Consider the following 20,158-nt stretch of genomic DNA (forward strand, 5'->3'; position numbering starts at 1 on the left):
GTCAATTCTTTGCATCAGGTGGCCAAAGTATTGGAGTTTCAGTTTCGGCATCAGTCCTTCTAATGAATATTCAGGACTGATTTCCTTTAGGATGGACTGGTTGTATCTCCTTGCAGTCCCAGGGACTCTCACGAGTCTTCTCCAACACCACAGTTCAAAAGAATCAATTCTTTGGCACTCAGTTTTCTTTATAGTCCAACTCTCACATCGTACATGACCACTGGAAAAACCTGGCTCAGAGGTTAAAGTGTCTGCCTGCAATGCAGGAGACCTGGGTTCGATCCCTGGGTCGGGAAGATCCCCTGGAGAAGGAAATGGCAACCCACTCCAGTATTCTTGCCTGGAGAATCCCATGGACAGAGGAGCCTGGTGGGCTACAGTCCACGGGGTCACAAAGAGTCGCACACGACTGAGCGACTTCACTTCACTGACTAGGTGGACCTTTGTTGACAAAGTAATGTCTCTGCTTTTTAATATGCTATCTAGGTTGGTCATGACTTTCCTTCCAAGGAGCATTCGTCTTTTAATTTCATGGCTGCAGTCACCATCTGCAGTGATTTTGGAGCCCTAAAAAATAAAAGCCTATCACCGTTTCCATTATTTCCCTATCTATTTGCCATGAAGTGATAAGACTAGATCCCATGATCTTTGAGTTTTAAGCCAAAATTTTCATTCTCCTCTTTCACTTTCATCAAGAGGCTCTTTAGTTCTTCACTTTCTGACAAAGGGTGGTGTCATCTGCATATATGAGGTTATTGATATCTCTCCCAGCAATCTTGATTCCAGCTTGTGCTTCATCCAGTCCAGCATTTCACATGATGTACTTTGCATATAAGTTAAATAAGCAGGGTGACAATATATAGCCTTGACATACTTCTTTCCCAATTTGGAACCAGTCTGTTGTTCCAGGTCCAGTTCTAACTGTTGCTTCCTGACCTGCATACAGATTTCTCAATAGGCAGGTCAGGTGGTCTGGTATTCCCATCCCTTGAAGAATTTTCCACAGTTTGTTGTGATCCACACAGTCAAAGGCTTTGGCATAGTCAATAAAGCAGAAGTAGATGTTTTTCTGGAACTCTCTTGCTTTTTCAATGATCCAGTGGATGTTGGCAATTTCATCTCTGGTTCCTCTGACTTTTCTAAATCCAGCTTGAGCATCTGGCAGTTAACAGTTCACATAATGTTTAAGCCTGGCTTGGAGAATTTTGAGCATTACTTTACTAGCATGTGAGATGAGTTCAGCTGTGTGGTGTTTAAACATTCTTTGGCATTGCCTTTCTTTCAGTGAACATTGACCTTTTCCAGTCCTGTGGCCACTGCTGAGTTTTCCACATTTGCTGGCATATTGAGTACAGCACTTCCACAGCATCATCTTTTAGGATTTGAAATAGCTCAGCTGGAATTCTGTCACCTCCACTAGCTTTGTTCATAATGATGCTTCCTAAGGCCCACTTGACTTCACATTCCAGGATGTCTGGCTCTAGATGAGTGATCATACCATCATGGTTATCTGGGTCATGAAGATCTTTTTTGTATAGTTCTTCAGTGTATTCTTGCCACCTCTTCTTAATATCTTCTGCTCCTGTTAGGTCCGTACCATTACTGTTTTTCATTGTGCCCATCTTTACATGAAGTGTTCCCTTGGTGTCTCTAATTTTCTTGAAGAGATCTCTAGTCTTTCCCATTCTGTTGTTTTCCTTTATTTCTTTGCATTGATCACTGAGGAAGGCTTTCTTGACTCTCCTTGCTATTCCTTGGAACTCTGCATTCAAATGGGTATATCTTTCCTTTTCTCCTTTGCATTTAGCTTCTCTTCTTTTGTCAGCTATCTGTAAAGCCTCCTCAGCCAACCATTTTGCCTTTTTGCATTTCTTTTTCTTGGAGATGGTCTTGATCACTGCTTTCTGTACGATGTCATGAACCTTTGTCCATAGGTCTTCAGGCACTGTCTATCAGATCTAATCCCTTGAATCTATTTGTCACTTGCACTGTATAATCGTAAGTCATTTGATTTAGGTCTAGTGGTTTTCCCTACTTTCTTCAATTTAAGTCTGAATTTGGCCATGAGGAGTTCATGATCTGAGCCACAGTCTGTTCCTGCTCTTGTTTTTGCTGACTGTATAAAGCTTCTCCATCTTTGGCTGCAAAGAATATAATCAATCTGATTTCGGTGTTGACCATCTGGTGATGTCCATGTGTAGGGTCTTCTCTTGTGTTGTTGGAAGAGGGTGTTTGCTATGACCAGTAAATTCTCTTGGCTAAACTGTGTTAGCTTTTTCCCTACTTCATTCTGTACTCTAAGGCCAAATTTGCTGTTACTCCAGGTGTTTCTTGACTTCCTCCTTTTGCATTCCAGTCCCCTATAACGAAAAGGACTTCTTTTTGGGGTGTTAGTTCTAGAAGGTCTTATAGTTATTCATAGAACAGTTCAACTTCAGTTTCTTCAGCATTACTGGTTGGGGTGTAGACTTGGATTACTATGATATTGAATGGTTTGCCTTGGAAATGAACAGCGATCATTCTGTTGTTTTTGAGATTGCATCCGATTACTGCAATTTGGACTCTCTTGTTGACCATGATGGCTACTCCATTTCTTCTGAGGGATTCCTGCCCACAGTAGTAGATATAATGGTCATCTGAGTTAAATTCACCCATTCCCGTACATGTTAGTTCACTGATTCCTAGAATGTTGACAGTCATTCTCACCATCTCCTGTTGACCACTTCCAATTTGCCTTGATTCATGGACCTAACATTCAAGGTTCCTATGCAATATTGCTCTTTATAGCATGGACTTTACTTCCATTACCAGTCACATCCAGAACTGGGTGGTGTTTTTGCTTTGACTCCTTTTCATTCTTTCTGGAGTTATTTCTCCACTGTTCTCCAGTAGCATATTGGGCACCTACCAACCTGGGGAGTTAATCTTTCAGTGTCCCATTTTTTGCCTTTTCATACTGTTCACTGGGTTCTCAAGGCAAGAATACTGAAGTGGTTTGCCATTCCCTTCTCCAGTGGACCACGTTTTGTCAGAACTCTCTGCCATGACCCATCCATCTTTGTTGGCCTTACGTGGCATGGCTCATAGTTTTATTGAATTAGACAAGGCTGTGGTCCATGTGATCAGTTTGGTTAGTTTTCTGTGATTGTGGTTTTCATTCTTTCTTCCCTCTGATGGAGAAGGACAAGAGGCTTATGGAAGATTCCTGATGGGAGAGACTGACTGAGGGTAGAAAATGGGTCTTGTTCTGATGGCCGGGGCCATGTTCAGTAAATCTTTAATCCAATTTTCTGTTGATGGGCAGGATGGTGTTCCCTTCCTTGTTACTTGACCTGAGGCCAAACGATGGTGGAGGTAATGAAGATAATGGTGACCTCCAAAAGGTACCATGTAGGCACTGCTGCATTCAGTGCCCCCAACCCTGCAGCAGGCCACCGCTGACCCACGCTTCCACTGGAGACTCCTGGACACTCACGGGCAAGTCTGGGTCAATCTCTTGTGGGGTCACTGCTCCTTTCTCCTGGGTCCTGGTGCACATAAGGGTTTGTCTGTGCCCTCCAAGAGTCTGTTTCCCCAGTCTTGTGTAAGTTCTGGTTGCTCTATGGTGGGATTGATGGCGACCTCCTCCAAGAAGGCTTATGCCATAGCCAGGTCTACTGCACCCAGAGCCCCTGCCCCTGCAGCAGTCCACTGCTGACCTGTACCTCTGCAGGAGATACTCAGACACAATTCTGTCTCCGTCTCTGTGTGTTCTCTGGGTCCTGGTGTGCCCCAGGCTTATTTGAGCCCTCTGAGCATCTCTGGTGGGTATGGGGTTTGATTCTAACTGGGATTTTGCCCCTCCTTTCATCTTGCTGGGGCTTCTCCCTAGAGATATAGGGTTGACCAAAAAGTTCATTTGGATTTTTCCATAGGATGCTACAGAAAAACCTGACCAAACTTTTTTGGCCAGCCCAATAAATAAGCTTCCCGGGTGATATGATTTGACCCTCATTTCCCAGTGAAGGGAATCACATCCACGTGTCCTCCTCTCACCATTCTTAGTGTTATTGTCACTGTTAGTAACTCACTAAGAGCCTATGGATCGTGGGGTCTCCTCAAAAGAATTTCTTCTCAAGTTTGTTGTTAATGATCAACCTCCCTCTGTGAAATTAGTTTTTATTTTGATGACAGTGTAAGTGGCAAGTGTTTCCTTGACCTTTCTGCAAGTGGGTGAAGCAGACCTTTGAGGAAGCTGATAAGAATGGCGATGGCTTATTGAACATTGAAGAGATACACCAATTGATGCACAAACTAAATGTCAATCTGCCCCGAAGAAAAGTCAGACAAATGTTTCAGGTATGTTTTCACAATGGGATTGACCTTACGTAAAACACACTTTGGAGAGTAATGGTATACTGAGATATTTCAAAAGGCTATTTTGTCTTGGTGGAAGCTAATATTACCTGCTGTATATTGTTTTGTTTTTCTTTGAAGACAGAGGCATTTTATTTCATCAGAGAAAACTTCCCAAACTTAACATGCATCCACAATTTCACTTCCTAAAATGTGTTATTTTTGCCATTTTCAGAGTGATTATAAGCACTTTACTTGACAGTTTAATAATGGGGTAAATAGGATGAAGTCCCTTGGAGAGGATAAGATCTCATCTATCAATCTCATGGTCTGTAATGAGGATCAGAATAAGGACTAAATAGTGTGAAAAATTAGCACTTGTGGAACTCCTCAAGAGCCCTCTATTTTGTTTCAGAGGAGTTGAGGATTTTAGAATCCCTAAGATTTAGAAGTGCTGTATCACTCCTGCCATTTAGGGAGCTCTCCAGAAGTTCACTCCACTGCTTGTTGGCGTTAGATGAGATGTTCTTTCCCTGTTTGAAAGTCCTGGAGGAAAACTCTTAGACCCAAATTTATCCTGTGTCCCCCAGCTCAGATTGTACTCAGTCTTCCGTCTAAGATGCTGAAGTGAGTTCTATTAAGTTAAGATTGGCGCAAAGAGAGTGTTCAATTATTAGTAATTCCTAGAACATTAATTTTGGAAAGGCTTTTATTTGAAGATAAGTCATATACCTAATTCATGTGTTGTAGTAATTTGCTAAGTGAGTAGGTAGTTCATATTTTTTATGTGTAAAATTAAGTAAGAGGGTTATATTTTGCTCCCTTTGTTTTCTGACCTCCTGTTATCAGAGGTGGTAAGGGCAGAAATGACATGAGGGGTGAGTTGCAACAGTGAATGGAAGATGGAGGCTGGCTTTGATCTGTGACCTCTTACAGTTACACATCCTGTGGTCCTGTCCTTGGAAGCTGGAGATAGTTTGCACTGTGGGAACTTGGTCCCATTGCACTAAAGAGAAAGGAAAGAGGAGGAAGGAATGAGACACACTATGAAAAGAACTAGAGATGGAGAGAGGGACTTTGGAGGTGAACTGAGTTGTCACAGAGTGAACAGTCTGTAAACTACATGGAAAGGTTCACCATGTTCCTGGCACTCCCTGTGACACCTAACTTTTGTCCTGTTGTGAGCCCCATCTCCCATCTGTTCCTTTTCATAGATGTTCATCATACAGGGAGAGAGAGCCCTGATTAAATCAGAGAGGGCACACTTATAGAGGGGGGCAAAGTCTATACTTAAAAAAATAATGATCTGGGAGTACTTTTTGGAAGTAAGAGAAGTAACATTCAATTTTGACTTATTTTTACTTCTGTATTTTTAACCCTCTTCAGATACCTTTTGTCTCTAATGCACATGTATTTTGAGGATAAACCATGAAATGTTTATGTTAAAAGTCTTGTGAGTTCAGAGTTAATACTTCAGAGAAGGTTTTTTTCCCCAAAAACTTTAAAATTCTTATTTTTTTGTATTGGGGTATAGCCAATTAACAATATTGTGGTAGTTTCAGGTGAACAGTGAAGGGACTCAGCCATACATATACATGTATCCACTTTCCCCCAAACCCTCCTCCCATCCAAGCTGGCACATAATATTGACCAGAGTTCCATGTGCTATGCAGTAGGTTCTTGTTTGTTATCCATTTCAGATATAGCAATGTGTACATGACTTTCCCAAAGTCCCTAACTATCCCTTCCCCCTAGCAACCATAAGTTCATTTTCTAAATCTATGATTCTCTTTGTTTTGTGAGTTCATTTGTATCATTTTTTTTTAGACTCCACATATAAGGGACATCCTATGATATTTTTCCTTCTCTGTCTGACTTCAGGCAGTATGACACTTTCTAGGTCCATCCATGCTACTGAAAATGACATTATTTCGTTCTTTTTAAAGGCTGCGTAATATTCCATTGTGTATATGTACCACATCTTTATTCAGTCTTTTGTTGATGGATATTCAGGTTGCTTCTATGCCTTAGCTATTGTAAACAGTGCTGCAATGAATGTTGGGATGCATGCATCCTTTTGGATCATGCTTTTCTCTGGATAAATGCCCAGGAGTGGGATTGCAAGGTCATATGGTAGCTCAATGTTTAATTTTGTAAGGAACCTTAATACTGCTCTCCATAGCAGCTGCACCAATTTACATTCCCACCTACAGTGTAGGAAGGTTCCCTTCTACTTTGGAGATGTTTTAAGAAAGCGTTAAGGTCTCTTTTTGTGACTTTGAATTTAAAGATTGAAAGACTTCTCAAGCAAGGAGTGACTGGAGAAGTAGCTGGGCCTCTAGTGTAAATATAGACTATTTCTACCATAGATTTTGCATGTAGCTCAGGGTGGAGTAATGGGAACAAGAATCTTAGTTTTATTTTGAGGAGCATATTCTTTCTTTCTTTCTTTTTTTTTTTTTTTTACTGAATTGCTGGTAAAGACATTAAATCCTTCCTGGAATTTTCTTTGCCTTCTTGTTGCAGTGCAAGATTCAACTTATTTTTTTAAAAGTAATCTGTTAGGGTATGGATAGCTTCTTTTGAAGTCTTTGAGGCTATTGCTTAAAACCTCAGAGTGGTACTGTTCTTAATGGTTTATGCATTTCCAAAGAAATCTTGAAAAATGTATCATCTCTCTATCCAGGGTTATAAATTCTGAAAAAACTGCAGCAGAAATATGAACATTAGACATACTTTCTTAGGATGCAAAGACTACAGCCAAGAGCCTGAAACACCAAAAATTGTTGGTATTCTGTAGATCAGTCTATCACTGCTTTTAAAATGACAGAAGGAAACAGCAATTAGCCTCAAAAAGAAACTTTGTGTGATGTAAATATCGGTCTAAATGTTTGTTCATAGTTGACGCAAAGTTAGATGAGTTTAAAAAGATATATTTTTATATACACTTTGACTTTCAAAGCTATGTTTAAAACCACATACCAGCTGACTATATGTTGCAAAATCTATGTATTTCAAAATGCCATTCATCCCCTGTCAGTTTTTGTTTGGTTTTACAACTGCGTTCACTTAGAATAGAGAACATATAAATGGATTGGTTACTCATTATATATTCCCAGCAGTTTTATGGTTTTATGACAAATCCAGCCAGTCAGAAGGAAGGTACATGGTAAAAGATCCTTGCTCAATAATTAGTAGGAGCAAATAATTTCAACTAGAGATAAATGCAAATGGATTTTTCAAGCAGGGAGGTACCAATGATGCTGCTGGCTGTTAGAGCAATAAGCTATCTATGTAGAATTAAGAAATTCTTTTATAGGTAAAAGTTACATTTGATTGAATCACAGTTTAGAAGCTGATAAGAGACTAGTATTTTCATGATATATTGAATGTATTTTCTCTTTTGCTTATGATTAATCTTCTCCAAGATTTCTTTGATTAGTTTTGTCAAAAGACCAGCTTTTGGCTTAATTGCTCACCTTTGATGTTATATCTTCTTATTTTCTATTTTGTTTAGCTTTCTTCTTTTGCTTATAAGTTATTTCCTTCTATTTTCCTTAGCTTAACTTTTTAATAGCTTTTGGAGTTGAATTGTTAGCTCATCTGATTTTAATTTACCTTGCTTTCTAATAAGTTGAAAACTTCAAGTTCCCCTCTAACTACCGCTTTAGTGTCATCACACAAGTTTTAATACGTGATGCATGTGTTTCCTTCTGTTTAATTTCCTATTTAGAAATGGTTGTTTCCAGACAAAGTTTTTTAAGCTTTCTTTGTTGCTTTATAAATTTACTGTAGTCAGAGAAATTAGTTTTTATAAAGTTGATTCTTTATAATTTGAAACATTATTGTGGCCTAATGTATAGTTAACTTTTAAATTGATCCATGTGTTCTTGAAAAGAACATGTTTACCATTTGCAAAGTGGACATTAGCTTTTTATTGTAAATATTATTTCCCACTGCTGAATTTCCTATTTCAGACTCTTACTGCTTTATTTTTTCTGTGCCTCTTTCAGGAAGCTGATACAGATGAGAATCAGGGAACTCTGACTTTTGAAGAATTCTGTGTGTTTTACAAAATGATGTCTTTGAGACGAGACCTTTATCTGTTGCTTTTGAGCTACAGTGACAAGAAAGATCATCTAACTGTGGAAGAACTGGCTCAGTTTTTGAAGGTGGAACAAAAGGTATCATTAGACTGTTGCACTGAACGTTTACTTAAAAATAGTTGTGAAAGATACATGGGTTTCTCTTAGGGCTGAGTGTAGGTATATTTTAAATTTAAGTTAGAAGGGTAAATGTCACAATTCCAAAAAAATCTTATCTATGAGGTTTTAAAAATGTGTTCCCAGCAGCTTTAGAGAAATTGAATTAGTAAATGAACACATACATAATTTTTAACCTTAAATATGCATATTTTTCCACAAAGTGGTGACTACTGTCTTGTGTGTTTCCTTTTAGGTACTGTAGTGATATTTTCTTTATGTTAGTAATATAGCTAGGTATTTATTAACTATGATGTAATTCTTTTTAAAAATTATTTATTTGGCTGTACTAGGACTTACTTAGTTGCAGCATGTGAGATCTAGTTCCCTGATTGGGGATCAAACCTGGGCTCCCTGTATTGGGAGCATGGAGTCTGACTGGACCACCAGGGAAGTCTCCTATGACATAGTTCTTTCTTTTTAGTTGGAAGATAATTGCTTTACATTGTTGTCTTGGTTTCTGCCATACAACAATGTGAGTCAGCCATAAGCACACATATGTCTCCTCCCTTTTGAAGCTCCCTCTCACCCCCAGCCCATCTAGGTTGTCACAGAACACCAGCTGAGCTCCCTGTGTTACATAGCAACTTCCCATTAGCTATCTGTTTTATGTATGGTAACACATGTTTCAATGCCACTCTCTCAATTCATCCCACCCTTGCTTCCCTGGTGGCTCAGAGGTTAAAGCGTCTGCCCGCAATGCAGGAGACCCGGGTTCGATCCCTGGGTCGGGAAGATCCCCTGAAGAAGGGAATGGCAACCCACTCCAGTACTCTTGCCTGGAGAATCCCATGGAGGGAGGAGCCTGGTAGGCTACAGTCCATGGGGTCGCAAAGAGTCGGACATGACTGAGCGACTTCACTTTACTTCTCCTTTCCCCACTGGGCCCACAGGTCTATTCTTACATCCCCATCTCTATTCTTGCCCTGCAAATAGGTTCTTCAGTACCATTGTTTCTAGATTCCATATATATGCTTTAATACACAATATTTGTTTTTCTCTGATTTCCTTCACTCTGAATAATAGGCTCTAGATTCATTCACCTAGAACTGACTCAAATTTATTCTGTTTTATGGCTGAGTAATATTCCATTGTATATATGTACCACAAATTCTTTATCCATTCATCTGCCCTATGACATAATTCTTAACTAGCAAAACAGTACTTCATTGGTAAATATCTTCCCTCACACCTTGCGCTATGCATCTCTTCCATATGGCTGTGCCTGAGTTGTATACTTTATAATAAACTGGTAATAGTAACTAAAGCACCTTTCTGAGTTCCGTATGTCATTCTCGTAAATCTTAGAAACTGAGTCACAGGAACTGACAAAGACTTTCTCCTTAACTAAACAAACTCTAGGCAGGCTCTTTGGAGCCACTTTTCCTACTGGGTTGCATCCTTTGGCCTTGCCCTTAAGAATCCAGTTGTAGCAATAATTCTTAGGTCTGTTTAACCAGAATCTCTATCCTTGACATCTAGTCACCTTCGATGTCTGATAAAATTCTTCATCTACCGTTATGCCCTGGTGATATTTGATCACCTTGGCCTGCGTTTCAGGAAGAATCCTATTAGGCTGGGTTAGCCAAAATCCCCACTTCTGTCTGGGATTTCTTCCACTGACCCCTGTTCCTTGGCTGTGAATCTCTACTTGTATTCAAAATTGAATCAGTTCTGTACTGAGTTCTCTTTTCCCCTTTTTGCAGTAGTTAACTGATTAAAATCTGTTTTTAGTTTTAACCCACTTCCAGTTCTGATTATTCCTTGACAGAACTCCCAAATTTGTTAATAGGTCAGGTAGAACTGGGGTAGCCTAAGCACCTCATTTGTGGTTGGCATCTGAAATAGGGGCAGCCTGTGGGCCTGAGTCTTGTGAGGTCTAATGCTAACTCCAGGTGGTCATTGTCAGAACTGAATTGCATCATTGGAACCCAGTTGGTGTCAGAGAATCAGAGATTCTGTGGTGTCAGAAAAAAGACACTAGACCTGGTAATTTTTTACTTTGTTCCATGACCACCATCACATACATTTTAGGCATAACAGATTTATAAATTTCATTGTTGCTTTCTTAAGGATTAAGCCAGACAGTATTAGCAAAATGTTTTATCATAATCAGTTATTAAATTAGTTTGATAATTTGGCAAAGGCTGAGCTTCTCCATTAACAAAGTTAGCTCTAAGACAAGTAGAAAATGGGAATGGAGTAATAGAAGAATTTTTTTCCCCCCAGAGAATATGCGTTTCTAAATCTCTATTACCCTGTTTCTTGCAATTATAACTACTCCCGCTTTCTCATCAGAACTCTTCCTAGTATAGTAGAGAAACCATTAGACCAGGGGTCTAGAAGGTCTGCATTTCACACCTGGCAAGTTGTTTTTTTTTGTTTTTAAACTTCGAGGATAATTGCTTTACAATATTGTGTTAATTTCAGTAAGCTTTATTGGTTGGAGAATCTTACACAGGCCAATCAATATTGTTTTTGAGCCTTGGTTTCCTAAGCTGTAAAAAGGGGAGTTAATACCTACCTTCCTTACCTCACAGTGTCAGATTGAAAACTGATAGGGGTGATGAATGTGAAAGCCCTTTGACAGAGATATTTGAAAGCACAACAGTGTGAAAAATTAAAATGTTTAAAGATGTTGACTTCAAATTCATTTGTGCTGGTGGAATTTACCCAATCTAGCTGAACAGCAGTAGTGGATATCACTTGCTAAGGGGCACGTATTTTTTTCCTCCTTTTGTTATATTGACATTCAATCAGCAAATTTTAGTTGGGCAAAATAGAAGCCACTGTTCTGTGACTTCTGCTCCTGGCAGGTGATTACCCATTTCCAGTTTAATTTTCTAAAGTAGCTTAAAGCTACATGTGGATTTAACACAAAATAAATTTTAAAAAATTATCACGTATCAAGAGGCATAAACCATAAGGAAAATATTAGTGTTCTGAAACTTTTATATGTGGTCCAATATATCAAACATGATAAAATGAATGTCAGGTTCAAACTCAGAATATGCAATATACAAAAGAGAGAAATAGTGAATTTCCCTAGCGTAGAAAGTGCTGTACAGACTATTGAGGGGAGAAATGAATACTCAGTAGAAAAATGTGCAAAACATAAAAAATTTTACAATGTCAATAACATTAAAAATGTTCTTCCTTCACTAGTAATTAAAAAATGTGAAGTAAAACCAAGGGACCATTTTTCAGCCATCAAATTAATAAAGGTTAAAATATAGTATGAAACATGGTATACATATATTTCTGGTGAAGTTGTAAAATGATACAATCTTTCTATAGGGTAGTTTTATTATTTATCAATTTTTACATAATATATAAAACTTTGACCAATCCATTTTACTTCTAATAATTCATCCTAAGGAAACAGTTGTGCATAGAAAAAAGTTATCAAGTTGTGCATTTCAGCATTTTTTAACAGAGAGAAAAATTGGACATAATCTAAGTGTGCAGCAGGAGAGTCATTAGTCAAGAGTTTTGTAGGGTTTTGGGTTTTGAAATGGGATTTTCACAGTGTAACAAATCTGAGGCAATTTGGTGATCCGTATGGCAGTAATTCATTCGTTTCTGATGGCATCAGATTAGTGTAGACACCAGAGTATTCAAATTTTACAGATTTACTCAGTTGTGAAATGAAATATCATTGCTGGCCACATATGCTGTCCAGGATTATGGGAATTCAAATATTGGCCTGTAGGCCAGACATTTTTATTTCACTGAAGCACTTTGAAAATTGAATTGATGACTTTGACAAGTCCAACTGCTGTTTAATTAGGACTTTCATCCTTGAAATACGATGTGCCCAGAGAAATTTTCACTGTCTTTTATATCCATGAAGAAGTGCCAGTTAGGAAAAAGCCAGTTGGCTGGATTTTCCCTTCTGTCACTTCCTTGCTTCCACAGATCAATATCACACACATCCATTAGTCTGTGGTTCTAGAGTACAAGAGTTGATTGAGACCCTTTTCCAGTTTTTCTATTAAAAAAATTTAAATATATATATGCATATATGTATATTTTAAGTTCTATAGTATTGTGTTGGTTTCTGCCATACAACCGTGCAGATCAGCCACAATTGTAAATACATCCCCTCCCTCCCTAGACTCCCCCACTACCCCCATCCCATCCCTCCAGGTCATCACAGAGCAGCAGACTGGGCTCTTCCTGTGCTACTAAGCAACCTCCCAGAAAGGGATAGACCTAACAGAGAAGAAAGGGACCAGCCATCCGTCTTCTACCTGATCATGTGTAATTGATGCTGCCCTCTTCATTCATCCCACTCTCTCCCCGCCTCACTGTGTCCACAAGTCCACTCTCCACATCTGCATCTCCATTCCTTCCCTGGGGCTGAATGTATTTTGTGTTTGATTCTTCTCAGAGTTTTGGTTTAGGAGTAAGAATCTGATTTCATTCCCTCCACCCTCCTCGACAGCCTTTCTTAGCAAGCCTTTACCTTTTTTCTAATCCTTTTGTTTCTTATGTATTGAAGAGTGAGGAAGAGAAGGCAGGAATATTGAAGCATCTTTATAATTTGCAGATGCTTCTAGCTCTTAACCAAGAGCAAAGGCACTGCCATAGATGAGTCAAAAGCAGATTTCTATTTATGTATGGCTTTTTATCTGAAATATGCATGTGGTTGGTTAATTCCAGGGGAATTTTCAGAACTTTTGTGATCCCATGCTAGAAGGCCCTCTTCTTATTGAACTTTGTATGACACAGACCTATATATTATCCCTTTCTGGTGGTTCTAACAGTTGCTTATTTTGCCTTTTTTTTTTTTTTTCTGTTGAAATATACCTTTGATTCTTCTGATCCAATTATATAAATGTCATTTTTCCCCTCTCCCTTCATTACCCTTTACTGAATCCAGACTGGTTTGGTGAGAGTCATGGTCATTCTAATATCACCTCTCTTGTGGGAAATAATTATAAATTCCTCTCTGCTAGAACTATCCCTTTCTGGTGTTAGTGTTCCTTTATCTTTTATTTTTAAAGCATTCTCCTCATCATAAAAAGCATTCCATTAAGAGCCTTTCCCAAATCTGTTTCATTTTTCTTAATCATTTGCAATTAAAGCAGTTGAGAGACTGTTCAGAGTAATTGTGTCTTGTAGTATTTTTTCTCTTGAATACAGTCCCCAAAAGACATTTTCTATGAAATAGCTTTGTGTTTAAATGCTTTGAAATTTGTACCTTAATTTTTGGATGAGTTAGAGTAGCCATTTTGGGGAGATAAACAGTTATCACGGTTGTCTTTTTCAGTTGGAAACTGAATGACCATTCATCTAGAGATGTTTCCCTGCTCCCTCCTGAAACTGCCAAAAAATATAGTAAAAAGACCCCTGCTCCCTGTAAAACCACAAGGACAAAGACAGTAGGAGAGGATACAGAAACAGCAATATCTTGAAACTTGTCTGATCTAAAGGAGACCTCAGAGCACTGAAACCCAAGCCCACAGAGCAAGAAACCACCAAACACGTTCATTTGCCTGAAGAACCCAAGAAAGCTCAAGAATGAAATTCACACAATACTCTGAAAACAGGAGAGGAGCAGGGGTTGAAAGCACAAGCGTTGGTTGGAAGTCTGATCCAGATGATGCTAGGGCTCCAGATCCTCTCCCCTCCCCGTGGTAGCAGGGCAGCTGTCCCTTCTACACCCTGGCGTGAAACTGAAGCTAAGAACCGGAGGAGGGTGGACCAGAAGACTCTGGACTAAGTCATGCCAGGCACACCTGAGCAAGGGCCCTGAAACATAGGAGATGTGTCAGGCAGTTTTCAAAGATGGCTACAGTAGTCCCCGTGTCCCTGTATGTGTGTTGCTTTACAATACGACTTTGCTTCTCTGCCTGTCAAGAAGTGGAGTCTATTTTTCTGCCCCTTGAACCTGGGCTGACTTCATGACTTGGTTTGACTAGTGGATTGTTGCAGAATTAATGTGCAAGGAGTGTAGGCTTCAGAGCCTTGGCAGTTTCCTTCATGCCTTGTTGGGGCTGTGAGACTATCATGTGAGGAAGCTGGGTACTTTTTCTGAGGAGGAGAGACCACATAAGGAGGCCCAGCCAACAGCAACCACAGTCATGTTGGTGAAGCCATTTTGGACTATATGACTGTAGTGACTAGCTGCCTATTTTTACCTAGAAACCCCCCAGGTGAAAACAGAATAATTGTGTGGCTGGACCCAGTCCCACTTACCATCCTACAGAGTTGTCAACAAGTTAGTAGTGGTTGTTTTAAGTCTCTTAAGTTTTGGAAATGGATAATGAGTACAAAGATTAAGTGAATATTTATGAGCTGAACTGAACTGAACTGAACTGAAGTGTGAGAACCACAGTCCTCTCCCAATGTTCAGATCTTGGGTTTATCCCTTCCAAGTAGGACACTGGAAAAATTTCCTTAGAGGAATATTGCAAACTTTGGTAGGTTAAATAGTAGCTTGAAAAGATACGTCCAAGTGCTAACTCCCTGTGTCTGTAAATGTGACCTTATTTGAAAGTAGGGTCTTTGCAGATGTACTAAAGGGTGTTGAGATGAAATTATCCCAAATTTCGTGTGTACTGTAAATCCAGTGATGAGTGTCCTTATAAGCAACAGAAAAGAAGACACAGACACACAGAAAGAAGAAGGTGGCTATGTGAAGATGGAAGCAGAGACTGTAGTTATGAAGCCTCAAGCCAGGGTTTACCAGCAGCACCAGAAGCAAGGGGAGAGAAATGGAATGGATTGTCCCCCTGTGTCTCCAGCTCTAGGAGATAAACTCAAGGGGAACCTCCCCCCCCCCCCGCCCCCCACAAAGATATTTACATCAGAAATTTCCTAAGAGTCCCACCGGAGAACTCTACAGTGAAGCTTACTAGTCACTAAGCTCTGCTCAAGAACACAGCTTTCAACCAATTTTTTCTTGCCTTAGTTTTAAGTAGGTTTTTAAATAGTTGATTTAAAAAATGCACTTTAAATAACCAGGGCTTACCACACGTTTGAGGAAATCCTCTGCTATAAAGAAAGAGACAAAGGCAAACAAGTAACTCAAGAAACTTAGAGGAAAGAGACAATGCAGGGAAGGAAACTTTAGAAACTGACATTAATGCATCAGAGTAATTTAAAAAGTTGCCGCCATGAAGAAAGAGCAAGGTGCTATGAGAAAAGAAGACTCAGAGGAAGAGAAGAGCAGGGAACTACATTTGTTAGTTGTCTTAGATAAAGTTGAGAAAATTTCCCCAAAAGGAGAATATACAGTAAAGAAATAGATAAATAAGAAGAAAATAATTAGATTAATCCTGAAGGTCGGCTATCTGAATGATAGGAGTTACAGAAAAAGATGAGCTAGAAGGGAGGATATTTATCAAACAAGTAATTAAAAGATGATTAGCACCAAAAGGTAGGGGTGTCTAAACTGCTGACATCCACTGAGTGCCAAGCACAGTGAATATAGAAAGATCCACATAGAGACAAATCACAGTGAAATTTTGCAATGCTAAGGTTAAAGTGAACCCCTAAAAGCTTGCATAAAGGGGGAAAAAATCCCTTACCAAATTAACAAACAAAAATAGGTCCTCTGGAAAGAATTGGAATCAGAATGGCTTCAGACTTCTCAACAGTAATTCCGGAAGCCAAAAAAAAAAAAAAATTAAGCAATGATTTCTGACCTAGAATTTTCTGCCTGGTTAATTTGTCAACCAAATGTGTGCACAGAATTAAAAAAAACAGATAACACACAAAAATACGTACAAGAAATAAATGATTTACTTCTCAAATGCTCTTCGATAAGAATGACACAATGAAGTTAGGACAAAAAGCTGAGTGAAGTTCTAGAACTCAACCAGCCTGGAAGGAGGACCTTTATAGAGGAGAAAATGAAATTCATGGATTACCTGTTGCCTTGATGTGGAAAATAATACTGAGATACCATTAGAGTCACTGGGAAAAATTTGTGATAGGAACATTGTAAATTAAACAGATGGGTGGGAATTTCAGCAATTAAATCAGAAAAAAATTCTAGAGCAGAAGCACAACCAGATTATACAGTAGACTCAGAGTTAACATTTGCATACCCTGGAGAGTTATATTAGCAGTTTAGTAAAAATTAAAATATAACTCTACTAGGAGGATGGATGGAGAAAGTTTTGCTGGCCCCAAAGAGCTGTCTTTTTTTAAAACAGTAAAAGGATATAATGTTTAAAGTGTATGAAACAGGAAATAGCATCGTATACCTAATAATTAAGAAGATGAAGACATTCCACGAGAAGTATCTAGAGATGTTGGCATTATTACCTCTGGACAGTGGCTCTATATATATAGAGGGGAAATTCTGCTTTTAGTCATAAACACCTTAGTTTTGACTGGCTTAATTATGAATATGTTACTTTGGTAAAAATAAAGGGAAGAGAGTTTAGCCATGTTGAAATTCTTTACAAATTATATTATGATTTTGTGTTTGGGGAATCATTCCAATTTGGAATTATCAAAGAAGTCAAATGAATGGATTTGAAAGTTACAGAAATTTCAGAAGTTAAGTTAAAATGTGAGAATTTCAGTTACACTAAAAAAAATACTCGCTTTGGAAAGTATTTCAATTTCTCAGTAGAAATATAGAAAAACACCCAGACAATAGATATAACAAAAGAAAAAGCTTTGGACTTGAATTCAGAAAGTTGAAATCTGAACCTTTGTTCTGCCTTTTAATGATTGTTTGATTGATTGTGATAGGTAACCATTCTTTGTGTCCATTTTCCTACTTACAAGATGAAGATAAAAATACTAAGTTTACAAGAACTATAAAGATTATGGATGTAAGAACTTTTAATAAACTGCACAGCATTGATTACATTATGAACATGTTATCAAATTTTCCTCAAGTTCTTTTTTACACCATTTGCCTTGTATAGAATAAACAATCGTCAATGTTAAGAGACAGTGAGGGGCTCCGATATTGATAGCAAACAAGACTTTCAAGTGAACTCCATGGGAAAGAGGAAGAAAATGTTCCTATTTCATCTTATCATTCATGTCAAATAGAACACAAAACAAGGGGGGAAAGAACACTAAAGAGTATTAACGTATGTTGAACCTTCATTCATACAGTAAAATCCCAATATAACTTTCCAAGTGAGGTCTGGAAAACTCAGTTGTGTTAAGGGCAGGATTTTGCTCTTGGGAGGTTAATTAAAAGAAAGCAAGGCTGGAAGAAGGATGGGAACTGATTTGCTTATATTTCCATTCTCATTGTTATGAGGTTTTACTGTATTTCAATGAGTTAATCCTTAATACTGGTCAACCACTTGTAAAAGAATGAAACTAGATCACTTTCTAACACCGCACACAAAAATAAACTCAAAATGGATTAAAGATCTAAATGTAAGACCAGAAACTATAAAACTCCTAGAGGAGAACATAGGCAAAACACTCTCAGACATAAATCACAGCAGGATCCTCTATGATCCACCTCCCAGAATTCTGGAAATAAAAGCAAAAATAAACAAATGGGATCTAATTAAAATTAAAAGCTTCTGCACAACAAAGGAAAATATAAGCAAGGTGAAAAGACAGCCTTCTGAATGGGAGAAAATAATAGCAAATGAAGCAACTGACAAACAACTAATCTCAAAAATATGCAAGCAACTTATGCAGCTCAATTCCAGAAAAATAAACGACCCAATCAAAAAATGGGCCAAAGAACTAAATAGACATTTCTCCAAAGAAGACATACGGATGGCTAACAAACACATGAAAAGATGCTCAACATCACTCATTATCAGAGAAATGCAAATCAAAACCACAATGAGGTACCACTTCACACCAGTCAGAATGGCTGTGATCCAAAAATCTGCAAGCAATAAATGCTGGAGAGGGTGTGGAGAAAAGGGAACCCTCCTACACTGTTGGTGGAAATGCAAACTAGTACAGCCACTTTGGAGAACAGTGTGGAGATTCCTTAAAAAATTGCAAATAGAACTCCCTTATGACCCAGCAATCCCACTGCTGGGCATACACACCAAGGAAACCAGAATTGAAAGAGACACATGTACCCCAATGTTCATCGCAGCACTGTTTATAATAGCCAGGACATGGAAACAACCTAGATGTCCATCAGCAGATGAATGGATAAGAAAGTGGTGGTACATATACACAATGGAGTATTACTCAGCCGTTAAAAAGAATTCATTTGAATCAGTTCTGATGAGATGGATGAAACTGGAGCCGATTATACAGAGTGAAGTAAGCCAGAAAGAAAAACACCAATACAGTATACTAACACATATATATGTGGAATTTAGAAAGATGGCAATGACGACCCTGTATGCAAGACAGGAAAAAAGACGCAGCTGTGTATAACGGACTTTTGGACTCAGAGGGAGAGGGAGAGGGTGGGATGATATGGGAGAATGGCATTCTATCATGTATACTATCATGTAAGAATTGAATCGCTAGTCTATGTCTGACGCAGGATACAGCATGCTTGGGGCTGGTGCATGGGGATGACCCACAGAGATGTTATGGGGAGGGAGGTGGGAGGGGGGGTTCATGTTTGGGAACACATGTAAGAATTAAAGATTTTAAAATTAAAAAAAAAATCCTTAATACTTGTATTTTCGATTAGCTCTTATTAATTTTTATATGGTGCTCAGAAAATTGTGGGCTTTCTAGAATGCCTACTGATATTTTCACTAATTTAATGAATACTTTTCAAATATGATGATTTTCCTTAGCACATTCTTTGTGTTTTGAGCTAGTAACATGTTCTCATGGGCAATTAAGTCCATCCTAGGATGCCAGGATTTTTTTTTCTTGTTGTTTGCTTGAATTTTGTTTTTAGATCTCACAGTCTCCTGGTAGACTGAGGCTAGTGCAAGGCCTTGATGTCTCTGAACAAATGGCCTGATAAACCAAATAATTGCAATGTAAACTCAGTTTTCCGATGGAAATACAATTTTTTAAAATCAATTTCTTTCTATTTTGTGAGAAATTATCTTTTAAACTGCATGTGATAAGTCTCTAGATTATAACAGATGAATCAATGAGCTAGTCAAAAGCCAGATTGGCTCAGTCAAGTTACTCACAGGTAGCATGATATCATGTATTTATGTATTTTGGGGTGATGTCTGCTAAGGAGGCCTCTGCATGCAGTAAAGACTATAAAATTTATGCAAAGAATGCGGCTAGCCTTAGGGGAACAAAGCATTCTGTGCTCTTTCAAACATGCAAAAATGGTTGCATTGTAGAGCTTTTTCTTCCCCTGCAAAAATTTAAATGATATTAAATAGATGGTTTGAATTTAGAGTTCACTAGAACATAAGTATTGAACCTAAGAGGTAATGGAATTTTTGAGAATATCATAGAAATATAAAATACTGGCTCCCAACTTATCTTCTATTGTTATTCGTTAGTATATTTAAATATTGTTGTTCAATTGTGGGACTGAATGAATTTTTGATCAAAATATCACATCCTTTGTTACTATTAAAGAGATTATTCTCAGAGTTTGCTTTTCCTAGTAACACAGTAAGCATGTAATGTACTTGCAGCAAAGTGAAAGTGGCTCAGTCATGTCCAAC

At 38.4% G+C, this 20,158-nt stretch overlaps 1 protein-coding gene across 1 annotated transcript in view; it reads left to right on the forward strand.

The window, feature by feature from the left end:
- PLCH1 (phospholipase C eta 1) overlaps positions 1–20,158 on the forward strand; it is a 291,635-nt gene that overhangs the window by 196,894 nt on the left and 74,583 nt on the right. Inside the window, exons 5-6 of the mRNA XM_052637717.1 lie at positions 4,208–4,338; positions 8,349–8,519. Coding sequence (XP_052493677.1) covers positions 4,208–4,338; positions 8,349–8,519 — 302 coding nt within the window. The remainder of the gene's footprint in view (positions 1–4,207; positions 4,339–8,348; positions 8,520–20,158) is intronic.

The sequence above is a fragment of the Budorcas taxicolor genome, chromosome 1 (assembly GCF_023091745.1).
Source record: "Budorcas taxicolor isolate Tak-1 chromosome 1, Takin1.1, whole genome shotgun sequence".
NCBI classification, from domain to species: domain Eukaryota; kingdom Metazoa; phylum Chordata; class Mammalia; order Artiodactyla; family Bovidae; genus Budorcas; species Budorcas taxicolor.